The sequence below is a fragment of the Garra rufa genome, chromosome 2 (assembly GCF_049309525.1).
Source record: "Garra rufa chromosome 2, GarRuf1.0, whole genome shotgun sequence".
Classification (NCBI taxonomy): Eukaryota; Metazoa; Chordata; class Actinopteri; order Cypriniformes; family Cyprinidae; genus Garra; species Garra rufa.
Genome location: NC_133362.1, coordinates 21,981,078 through 21,993,408, shown reverse-complemented (window position 1 = coordinate 21,993,408; position 12,331 = coordinate 21,981,078). Strand labels below are relative to the sequence as shown.

Here is a 12,331-nt window from a genome sequence, read left to right as displayed (position 1 = left end):
ATTCTATAATGGAGCTGTTTTTATTTAATATTGATGGTTCAATCACAATCAATAGCTCCTTTAAGAGGACAGACATCATGGTTTCCATAAAGAGGTTTTTTTTTTTTTTTTTTTGCCAGATTGATGGAACGGAACAGAATAATTTGAGCCGTTAAGAAATGCATTAAAAACAATAGTCTTTCAGCCAAAACAATACTATGAAGCTGAATTAAAACCACAAAACTCCAGCTGTTGCAACCTAAACTGAGTCAATTGTTTCAATGCAAACAAATTTAGTCAAACCCAACATTGACATTAGATATGGTCACCCTGGTGGCTGGTATGTCTGGGTGGGACTCCATCACTCTGCAGGCATATGGGGGGCATGGAGTCTGCAGGGCTGGATTTAGACCCTAGAAGGCTCTTCTCGTGTCAATGATAACACTTCTGGTTTCCCATGTTGGCTGCATGTTTACTTAACTCAGGGGTGCTCCACAGCAAGAGCCATGTGGGGGGCGACTAGGACGGGCCAAGATCTGAGGATGACCTGACACCTCTTGTAAATGGAACTTCCCTCATTATAGTCAGATGATAATCAAAAGGGTTAATGAGCTTTAATCCAAAATTACTTCATGAATATTCCTATTACTCCATTGGGAGTAATGAGGTTCTAATAGTTTAAGATTTTTTTTAACAAATGAAATCTTGAAGATGCAATGCTGGCTAATAGCACATTCAGAAAAAGTAGTTTAAGAGTTCATTCTGGGGAACCACTTCAGTACATTTACTGTATTCCACACAAGCTCTGAACTGTAAAAAAAAGTTATATTGTTTCTATGCAAACTAAACCAGAATATTACCATCGCAAAGCAAATCCATCTGCTATTATTCAAAAACACACAGCTGGTCTATAAACCATTGAACTAAACACTCTAATGCCTTAAACTTTTCTGACGGCTCCTTAAAAAAATCCTTAAGATACATATAAACTAAAATATGTTTAGATATGTAGCGAATGTACTATTTTCGAGTGGATTACGCTGTAAAATAAATACTTTTCACCTTTGTAACTAAAATAAAGATTATTGGAGTACATTTTACAAGACAAATACTATTTCAGTTTTTCTATATCAGAACATTTTATTCAGTGTGTTACTTGCCATTCGTTTGGAATTTAGTAGTAATTTCTGAGTGAAAATATTTGTACTTTTTTTGTGTAGTTAATTTAAAAAAACCACATATACACACACATATATATATATACATATATATATATATATATATATATATATTTATTTATATTTATATTTATATATTTATACAGCTTTCCACTGATGTATGGTTTGTTAGGATAGGACAATATTTGGCACGAGACACAACTATTTGAATATCGGAAATCTGAGGGTGCAAAAAAAATCCAAATATTGAGAAAACCGCCCTTAAAGTTGTCCAAATGAAGTTCTCAGCAATGCATATTACTAATCAAAAAATTTGATTGCTGAAATTTACAAAAATATCTTCATGGAACATCATCTTTACTTCATATCCTAATGATTTTTGGCATAAAAGAAAAAGCGATAATTTTGACCCATACAATATATATTTTTGGCTCTTTCTACAAATATACCCATGCTACTTATGACTGGTTTTGTGGTCCAGGGTCACATATATATTCCAAATACAAGATTATACTGGATGTTATGGCCTAAACTGTTTACGAAACATGTACTAAAATCATACAAATCATACATTAAAAATGAGACTAGGGAAAAAAAGCAGGCCCATACAGAATTACAAAACAGTTCCATTCTGTTTTAGATCTTTCCTTCAGATGCTGCCTAAGCATTTAGTCAGTGAGTTTTGTGGATAAATATAGGGCTCCTGATCTGAGTGAAGTGATAAGTGAAAACTATAGAAATTTCTACTTCTATCTACTTCTATTTATCTCTTGCTATCCATTGGCCAACTGGAAATGTGCCTGCAAAATGTCAGAGTGGGTGTGAACTCTCCCACCAGTTGCACCTTGTAAAATGACATCTGCATTCACCTCCGGGCTTTTGAAGAGAGGAAAGCTGAGCATTCAATTACTTTAAAGGTATTAAAAGGTTAGTTTAAACACACAGTAACTTAGAAAGACAGCAATAAAAAATTTTTTTCAAAAACAAGACAAGCTAAAAGGTCTTAACATTGAAATCTGGACTGCCCAATCACTAATTTGTTTCCAGTGTAACTGACTGTGAGTGTGATTAAATGCGTGCCAACATTTGTACCCCTCAGTGCACTGGCGCACATGGGCCACTGAGCAGCAGGTTTGACCCGGTGAGCTGGGTCTGTTTAGAGTCCTGTTACACGAGAGCTCACCCCTCTCCTCTGGAGCTTCGTTACAGGACAAAAGTCTAACGCGGCATAGCTATATCCCTGGAAACCGAGAACACATCTGTGCCCTGTTATACAAACTAATACACCCCCTCCCCATCAACGTCACCCCACTCTGATTTAACTGGAAGGCTTGGTGGAAAGTTCTGGCCCAATATAAAACTAATTGTTCACTCTTCTTTTTTTCACTTTCTCTCTGTTTCCTCTTAGGAGTGAGATGAAACAATAACACAGATTTATTTATTTATTTAAATTACGTTTTGCATGACTATTTGTTTATTGTGATAATGCAAGGGATGCAATTTATTCATTTCCACAACAGTCATTATGAACATAAGCTGGCAATCAGTACTCACGTAAACTGGACTGTTTCAGCCTATATAAGCTAAAAGTCTGCATCTGTTGGTCTTTAGTCATGGTAAACTCTGTGAATAATTTGTTGGGTTCTGTGGCTGAATTTAGGAAAATAAAGATAGACACAATAATGTAACTCAATGCAAGTAGATATACTTGAGAAATGTAAATGTAAATGATGCAACTAGCTAAAATATATATGCAAGTACATTAAGAAATGAATGAGAATCCTTTTATGATGAATATGTTTTCAATTTCTGATTTTTTTGTGGGCTTAAAGTAAAAAAAAACGTCTAGACAGTGTAACTAAGCAGAGGCTGTAAAAAAGACTATTAAAAAACTGAAATTCTTTAAAAATTAAGCATACTTGTAATCATTTTTTATTATGTAAAAAAGCAGCAAACACAAATAAGTAAAGATCGAACTTATGGTGTAGCCAACACAAAAAGCATTTTGATTTTAAATCAACATTTTCTTGAAATGTTATAAACGTTACATTTCTTAAAACCTGACACTGTTTATAAAATGTTTTATAAATGCACGCTCATGTCTTAGGTCACAAAATTCATATTCGCAATATTAATCAACAAAACTCCAAATTAATCATAAATCATGAATAAAAAACTAAAAGCTCCACTGAAAAAGTAAGTACTTTAATTTGGTGCCAGAAATGTAATAGAGGCTATCTGTAGTGCCAATAGCTGACAAATCATCGTGGGAACACCCACTTTCTCCTTTTGAAGGTGGGGGTGTCTGGAGTAGAGCCTGTGAGCAGATTTAACTCAGAGACGCAGTTGCTCCTGTCACAGTTGCTCCTGGATTCTACATTGTGCGTATCTCTTCTTCACACTGCAAACATGGATCTGAAAGTGATCGTAATATTCGCTTTGATGGCGGTCGTCATTCATGCACCGATTTCAAATGGTGAGTCAATGTTTATTAGATACTTTGCCAATGTTTACGGTATTTTTTGCATTGCGCGTAAAGGCTGAGATGCATGTTTTGGCACACTAGGTTGCAATCCGTTAGGTTGCAATGGATTGCAAACTTCAAAGATATTCAAAAAGGTTTCTAACATGCACCTGTGTAAGAAACGACGCGTATTTCATTGCATTTACGCATTTGCATTTAAGTGTTTATTAAACGGTTTATTCATTAGCAATGTAATACCCTACCGGTTTTTGTTTTTGAAACTCACACTAGTTCTTTTATATTTTAATTTCACTTAGACGAAGCGTACATGATACAAATATTTCCACATATTCGAGATAACAAATTGACAAGCATGCGGTCAGAAGACCAGAAAAGCCACTAGCACGGCGTTGATTAATGTGTGTATTTGTCGCCCTCTTTGTTTTCCCTTAATTACCCACAAATTAGAGGATAAAACAGAACCGCAGAGATAGCGCCAGTCTTTACTTCAATCGAGCCAGTGCGCACGGCTCTAACTATGGCTAGCGCGTTTACATGACAAAAAGAATAGATTACTAGAGAGGTCATTAGCATTTTACAAGTGGACTAAAGTGTATAGAGCTCCGTTAAGTCGCAGGTACTTAACACCTTTGGGCTCTTGTGAGTGGGCAATGTCCGTTAAAGTATTTGCGTACGTGCGCTGCACAGTCTTCACATACAATGTAAAGCTGTCCGAGCTGTGAAGTCTCTGCTTCCTTGAGCGCGTAACAGGTCTGAGCCAAATGGAACAATAATCCCCGCACTGGCATACAACTCAGTCGCTTTAATGTGCAAAAAGGCTATTAAAATAAAGTATTTACGCGCGCGCACATTCCAATTCATACCAGCGGTTTATTCTGCATCTAGTTAATTTAAAAGTGCACTAAGCATTTCTCATTAAATGTACTGATTTGTTTTATAATTGTACACTCAAATGTATTAGCATATACAACTACCCAAGTTTATACCTTATAATATTAGAACTTGGACCATAAAAACTTAAGTAGCACAGGTATATTTGTAGCAATAGCCAAAATACATTGTATGTGTAAAAATGATCAATTTTTCTTTTATGCCAAAAATCATTAGGATATTAAGTAAAGATCATGTTCAATGAAAATTTTAGTACATTTCCTAACATAAATATAATAAAACTTAATTTCTGATTAGTAATATGCATTGCAAAGAACTTCATTTGGTGATTTTCTTAATATTTAGATTTTTTTGCAGCCTTAAAACATGCATCAAGGGAAGGCTTATTTATTCAGCTTTCAGATAATGTATAAATCTCAATTTCAAAAAAGCAACCCTTATAAACTGAATTTAGTAAGCATTTTTCATTACACTTACAATTTAGCATTTCTAAAAGCCATTAGAGGAAAATGCACCCTCTGTTTCTGCAGATTGTGCTGGTTGTTATTAGTGTGTTGCAATACTAAGTTTGGCGCGATAATGATTACATAATGGATTCTGAAAATTAACCAAATATTTAAGTTTCATTTTTAGTCAAGGATGCTGTTTTCTTTTACAGAGCACATCTGTTGTGTGATCCCAATTAAATACCAGGCAAAAAGTGATTTGCATTTGTGTACTTTCTCATCAAACTTCATCATGATTTTGTCCAGCGCTCACATGCACCGAATTAAAATCATCAGAGACACAGCTGAATTGAGTTTCTCTTTCCTTTTTCTCTTAATTGTTCTCCAGCCAAGCCCATCAGCCTGGTAGAGAGATGCTGGTGCCGTTCCACAGTCAACACAGTCCCACAGAGAAGCATTCGCGAGCTCAAGTTCCTCCACACACCCAACTGCCCCTTCCAAGTCATGTGAGTATCTACACTAAACTCTCTCTCTCTTTCCGAGCTCAGCCTCTGATGAGGTGTCTGCCTGACCCAGAAACACATCTCTTCACCCCATCAATCTCCAAATACTGAAGGGACACTGAATGGGACAGGAATTGGCCTCCTCTGTCTGGCATTATTCTGCTGGACAGGCTCTCACAATTGCACACATCCAGAGGGAAATGCTATAGGAGGGGGTAGGACCTTTAGGCATGGATGCATTTGTATTTTGTACAGGAAAACAGCATCATGGGGTCCGAAAAGAGTTCCTCTTTAAGGTCTTTCTCACACATGTAAAGGACTTGAATGATGTGCTTAGTCACACACCGTAGCCTTGCATGCTGATGAGAACTATGCTCCCTGTATGTTTTCACCTCTGTTGAGTGAAGTGTTCAAAACAGCTGCTTTATTTAGATTCCTAACAAAGATTAATGGCAGTGGCGTGTCAAACTCCATTACAAACCTCACTCATTTTCCATACCACAAAAGTGTAAACAAAGGCTTAAACCATGTCAAAGGGTCAGCCAGATAAAAACAGCTGGTCATACTCAAAATTCGCAAAAGGACCAACGATTGACACGAATGCTAAAGGCAAAGCCCTGGAGAGCAGATCAGAACCTGATTCCCAAAGCTCAAGAGCCCTTGATACTTCAAATCTGCATTGATGAGTGATGCTGGTAACACTATCTACCAGTGTTTGCTGTTGGCCTTGGCTTGCTGTGAAGTAATTACTACCTGCTGTTCGCAGTCCAGACCCTCTCAAACTCCCGCTGACTAGATCGAGATAGAGCAACAAATGCCAGGCGCTGATAAACTGCTGCTACTTCAAAAGAGTCAGCTAACCAAATTAGAGGAGATCCGTGAATTGAAGATAAGAAGTGATTGCTTTAAATGATACAGATATGAAGATGGTGGACACATAGTTTAAAGCTAATCTTGTCTCCGAAGAATGTTCTCATCCTCGTGAAATTTTCAAGGATTTTATATTATGTAGTGGCATTCATTTTGCGGGACTGTTAGGAATGTGTTACTCACAGGATTATGAGAAGGACAATGACTAACAGATGCAAGTTCAGCAGACCGTTTGAGTGTGATGAACTATAAAGTATGTCTGAAACCCCAGGTTTAAAGAGATTAATGAGCATTTCTTAGGAAACATTTATAGCATCAATACACACAACCAAAGTACACCCAATAATTGTATTAAAATATTATTTTTTAAATTTTTTAAATGAGTGAATAATCTTAACTTGATTTGGCCTTATATTGCTAAAATGTTTTCAATAAAAATCCAAAAATTTAATTTTAACGTGATTCTCCCAGTAAAAAAGTAATATATTTAAAATGCATTTATTTTATACAAAGAATAGTTCAAGTCTATAACATATTTACAGACTAATTGTAATTAAACTTTAATTGATGTACTACTTGTGCACAATGCACATTTCTTAATATTAAGCCTAAAATACGTTTTAATGTCACTATTGATGAGGATAGTATGATCTTTAAATAATATCAGTGTAAATAAAGTATACTTGCAATGGTTCCACTTTAGCATGATCCAATATACTTAATTATATATTTAGTTGGATTTCAGCACTACTTCCAGACAATTAAAGCACATTAACTACAAAATTAGTTAATTTAGCAGACTTTAAATATACCAGTTTAGTATAATATTAAGTTTTATTAAGTACATAATATGTAAATGTATTTCAAATACATTTTAGTATATTTATTTTTCACTAGGGTCGGTTTTAATTTACACAGGAAAGAGTTTAATGATTTATTTGTGTCAGTTGTAGCCAATTGAGAACAAATGGTTCACCTGTGCTGACATAACACCTATAATCCAATCTCTTTGCTGAGAGCAACATGGAAGCATGTGATAACAATCTGGCAATCTGTTCAAACCTGTAGGGAAGACGGGAACGCAGATACTCAGGGTGATGAGAGATTGCAGTGTAATATCACTTACTAGAGAGAGGAGTGACTGAGAACTAACTGCTTGGCTGAGCTTGAATGCACAACTGTTCCGCTATTGTATGGCTGATGCTGACTATGGGGTTTCTATTGTACCGCATTTAAAATCTACTCACAATGGGGCCTTGTTGCTTTATACTTAGTAATGATTGATTGCTTATACTGCAATTTGAATGTCTAAAAAGCTGAAATTTCAGCACCAAGATATCATATCTATATATTCAAACTTGCACTTTTCCCCTGCAGTGCCAAACTGAAGAACAACAAGGAGGTGTGCATTAACCCAGAGACCAAATGGCTGCAACAGTACCTGAGGAACGCCATGAACAAGTAAGGAAACCCTTTTGACAAATGGGAGAAATGGGATAGGAAATACAGGGCCACACACAATGTGTAATTTGTCTTATAGCCTTGTTCTCAAATGCCATACAGCAGTGGTTTTCAATCCTGGTCCTGGGGACCCACTGCTCTGCACATTTTGTGTGTCTCTCTTATTTAACACACCTAATACAGATCATCAGCTCATTAGGAGAGAGATCCATGTACTTAACTGAGTGTGTCAGATAAGGGATACATACAAAATGTGCAGAGCAGTGGGTCCCCAGGACCAGGAATGAAAACCACTGGCATACAGAATCATTCCACTTAACCAAATACTTATTCCAAATGAAATGGTGCACTGCATCAAATATCAAAGTCTCATTGTAATAGACAAAAAGTCACCCACAATTTAAAATACTGGTCTTTTGCGTTTTTCACATATGCTCTCACATTGGTTTCTGTCCACTCATAGCACTCTGAAATATTTATCTTAAGTTGATGTGCAAGATTAGCAGCTACTGCCTAGCAAATGAAAAACATGTTCGGGCTTTGCGGCCTTGCCTTAATAGTGCCTCCGCTGATCGTTATCGTGAACGTCTAAACAAAGCAAAACAAGCTTTTGCTGTACTAAACCCTGAGAAGAAAGGCATTTTCCCACATTTGATCATGAGCTTGATGTATTAGATCAGGGGGACAAGTTCCCTTCGTCTTTCATTTCACTGCCAGCTGTAAGATTGTCAAATTTGTGGGGGTGGGTGAATATAAAAGCTCACTTGGATGTAACCAGTAGACGCTACCGCCATTGGTGTGTTCGTACCTGTTAAACAATAATCATTGTCTAAAAGTGTGAACTGTCCGGTCTGCACAACAAAACACTCATAGCCAGAGATGAACGATGGCTCCTTGGGGCTGAACACCCATGAATGGCCGCTAGACGCTAATGAGCACATACTGTGCGGTCATTAGTACAGCTCAATAAGGGAAAAAGGAAGTTGTACATCTGCAGGTAGTGAGAGGGGTTTCTGCCATCTGCAACACCTCCGGTCAATGAGCTACAAAACAGATCCATCAGCTTAGGTGTTTTGGTCATATGACTCATGTAAACTTAAAAAAAAAAAAACGCTAAATTGTGTAATTAAAAACACTTTTACACACACACATCAACCACTAGATAACCATACTTTTTTGTCATTATTAAGTTCAGTGACATTAGTAGCCCAAACATTGCACACTCCTGATTGAAAATAGAGGTTTTTCTCATAGTTTCTGGATTATTTATTTTTTCCAAGAAAAAAAAAAATAAATAAATCACAGCCTCAGCACGTAAAACTAACAGCATGCTGTTACTAATACAAATTGTCTATAAAAAACAGAGATGTCTATTACATTCTTGCCAGAAGCAGAATTTAGGTTTATTGTTGTAATCACTGGAGATTCAGGCTATTTAAAAATGTCCTGCTTCTCTTCGCAAGTCATGAACGTATTTAGTTAAAATAAATAGTTATTAAATTCTCCAGCATTATGGTTTGACTATTTTCTCATTCTAACGTTTTCCTTCTCTTCTTGCAGAATGAAAAAAGCCCAACAACAGCAGAGCTAAGAAGTCTGCCAGATGACACGAGAATCTGACAGCCCACCGTCACAGATATGTACCATATAGTCCTCTGGCATGCTTGCTGACCCAGCACTTAACCTGCCAAATATGCATCCCCAGTAAATGACTCTGCAAAAGACCACCAGACCATCGTCGCTACCACCCATGTAGTCTTCTTTGTTAGCGCCAAGTGCAATTATATATGTATGACTGTGTTTTTTTTTTGTTTTTTTACGTATGATATGTATATACAATGTTTTTTTATATATCGTCTTAAAAACAGTAAAGAGATATTTTTGGAGTCGTGTTTGCTCCTTGTTTGTTGTGTTATGTTGGATTAGGCAGAACGGCATTGAGGTATTTTGGAGCAAACATTCAAAACTCGGAAGTTTTAATCATACATCAAAAACTTTGTGTGACTTCACATTAGCAGAACTTAAGTTCTGATAACTCATATGCATGCAAGTGTTTTGACACAAAAAGAAGGGCATTGATTTTCTATTTTGTTACATATTTTACTAGTTCCTAACTTAGATATTTGTAATAGCGTAAACTGCATGTAAACGTTATATGGCATATATGAAAAGAAGAGTCACTTGTTTTTGTTCTTTGGAAAGGCAGGGTTACTTTGCAAAAAAACACAAACAATTTAAACCTTGTATAACCCAAACAGTTTCTGAATGACTTTGGGGAATGTAATTGGTTTTACTGGAAGGCATACGCGCACCGATAGAGTATTTTGCAACATTCAGATACCAAAACATCTGCTTGCCTATGTTAATTGACCGATCAGAGTGTGCGTAAGGAGCTCGGCGTCACAAATGTTGCTTCACGTTCAACAAAATTATGTAACAAACAGAGACATTAGAGATAGTCGCGCATCAGTTATCTAAGAGGGTAAAGAATTTCCAGCAAGTACTAATGAGCTAATTCATTCATTCAATGATGATAAATGAATTTAAACCATGGTAGGCATGATAATCTTAAAAAAAAGGAAAAAGAAAACAAAACAGCAGTGTTAGTGGAACATCTGAGGTAGACCTTGAGGCAGAACTAATTGACATAATGACTACCTATATATAACAATGCACTTTATAACCCCTTGTGACATTTACAAAAAAAAAAAGAAGTTTCTGAATGACGTCCATTACGTAGTGATTAGTTCTAGTGCCTAATGTTTTCTGTGTTTAGACGTAGCCATGACTGTATTGTCAAATTTATTAAACATTTGTATCTTCAGCATCATATTTTACTATTTTGAGTGGGTTTATTTTATACTTCTGTGGAATATTTGACAACAACAGCAGAATAACTGACATGTACATAATAAATACATGTCAATAAAGATATCTGACTTTCAAATAGAGGCACAAAAATATTTAACCAGAAAAGACATCTCAAAATCCCCCAGTGAAAAATTCATCAGGAATTTTGAACACCTAAGTGTGTCTTGTGTTTCTTTTGGAACTGTTTTGTCTAGGAATAGACAAATGTGAACACCAAACATATAGCATAGTATGCCTAGTACCTCTCCAAAGAAAATGAGTGTATGGAATTTGTGTTACATTACTGCCGTTTTCATAATGTTGAGCCGTTAAAAGAACCAGACCTCACAAACACAACCCTCAGGCATAAAATCTATAAGGAAACATAATGCCTTTTCATACTGTGTGCCTCTACTGGATTCTGTGTACAGGATGAGGGATTTCAACCCCCTGCCAGTACAGTACATCTTGCAAAAATATCATGCACTCTTTGAAAAGGGCCAATTCAGAATGTGGTTAAAGCCATATTATTAACAAAGCTTTTCTTTGGATTAAATGGAAAAGTAAGGGTAGCTATTTTATATATATTCCATTAAATTGCCAATATTCTCAACACTGTAACATAAGTAACTGTAGCATATACTGTCCTTCCACTCTTTTTTCCCACTCAATGTGAAGATTACTTCTGTGTATATGGCAGCTTAAAGCATATCTGTTGTTCTTTCTTTTGTGAGTCTGTATATTGATTTGATTTAGTCCCTTACGTGTTGATTTTGAAATAAATCATTATGAAGAATTCTGTATGAACTTACTAATCATGTCATCTGTGATTTGGTTCACACCAAGAGAAAAAGGGTCACCTGTCACCTATATGTCTCCAACAATTAGAATCTAGATGTCAAATGAGGAAAAGGGAAATCAAGATTTCAAATGGGGGTCACGAATTGCAGGAAGACTCAAAAGTCACACCTTGATTTCACACACCTCTTATAAATAATCCTGGCAGCACTTTTTAGATTTACATAAGACACTGAATGACTTTTCACCTGTCCAAACATCCACTGAGGTTTGGTGTAAAATAAAATATTTGCCTTGTACATTTTATAAGCTGTCATATTCAATTTCCCTTCAAAATGGAAAAAGAAACCCAATAAGAGCCAAACTGTACCCTTACTCTCAGAAGAAATAATCTCTTGCACAGCAGGGGAAATTCAGTCATATTACAACTTCGTATAGCTGTCAAAGTCAATATTCACAATAAGGGCAAAATAAATTAATATCGCCAGTCATAAAATCTGGTACAGATCTATTATGAAACACGTAGGCTCTGATATGGTGCGAAACAGATTACATCAAGTTTATATTTGAGGTACTAATTCAAAACAGAAATTTAACAGATAATCTTAATAGAATAGTATAAAACACACATCTGTCATATGTATAAAATGCACACCTCATACACTACCAGTCAAAAGTTTTTGAACCATAAGAGTTTAATTTTTTTTTTTAAAAAGTCTCTTCAGGTCACCGAGCTTGCATTTTTTTTTTTTTTTTGAGTACAGCAAAAACACTAAAACATTGAAATATTTCTACTATTTAAAATAACTGTTTTCTACCTAAACATACATTAAAATGTAATTTATTCCTGTGTTTTCAAAGCTGAATTTT

The 12,331-nt window shown here is 35.8% G+C and overlaps 1 protein-coding gene across 1 annotated transcript; it reads left to right on the top strand.

Annotated features, from left to right (window-relative positions):
• The first annotated feature begins 3,490 nt into the window (after window positions 1–3,490).
• Window positions 3,491–11,474, top strand: cxcl12a (chemokine (C-X-C motif) ligand 12a (stromal cell-derived factor 1)). The gene is made up of 4 exons (XM_073834982.1): window positions 3,491–3,633; window positions 5,368–5,485; window positions 7,730–7,813; window positions 9,374–11,474. The coding sequence occupies exons 1-4, from the start codon at window positions 3,567–3,569 to the stop codon at window positions 9,402–9,404; spliced, it is 300 nt and encodes a 99-aa protein (XP_073691083.1). The 5' UTR covers window positions 3,491–3,566; the 3' UTR covers window positions 9,405–11,474.
• The last annotated feature ends 857 nt before the right edge of the window (window positions 11,475–12,331 follow it).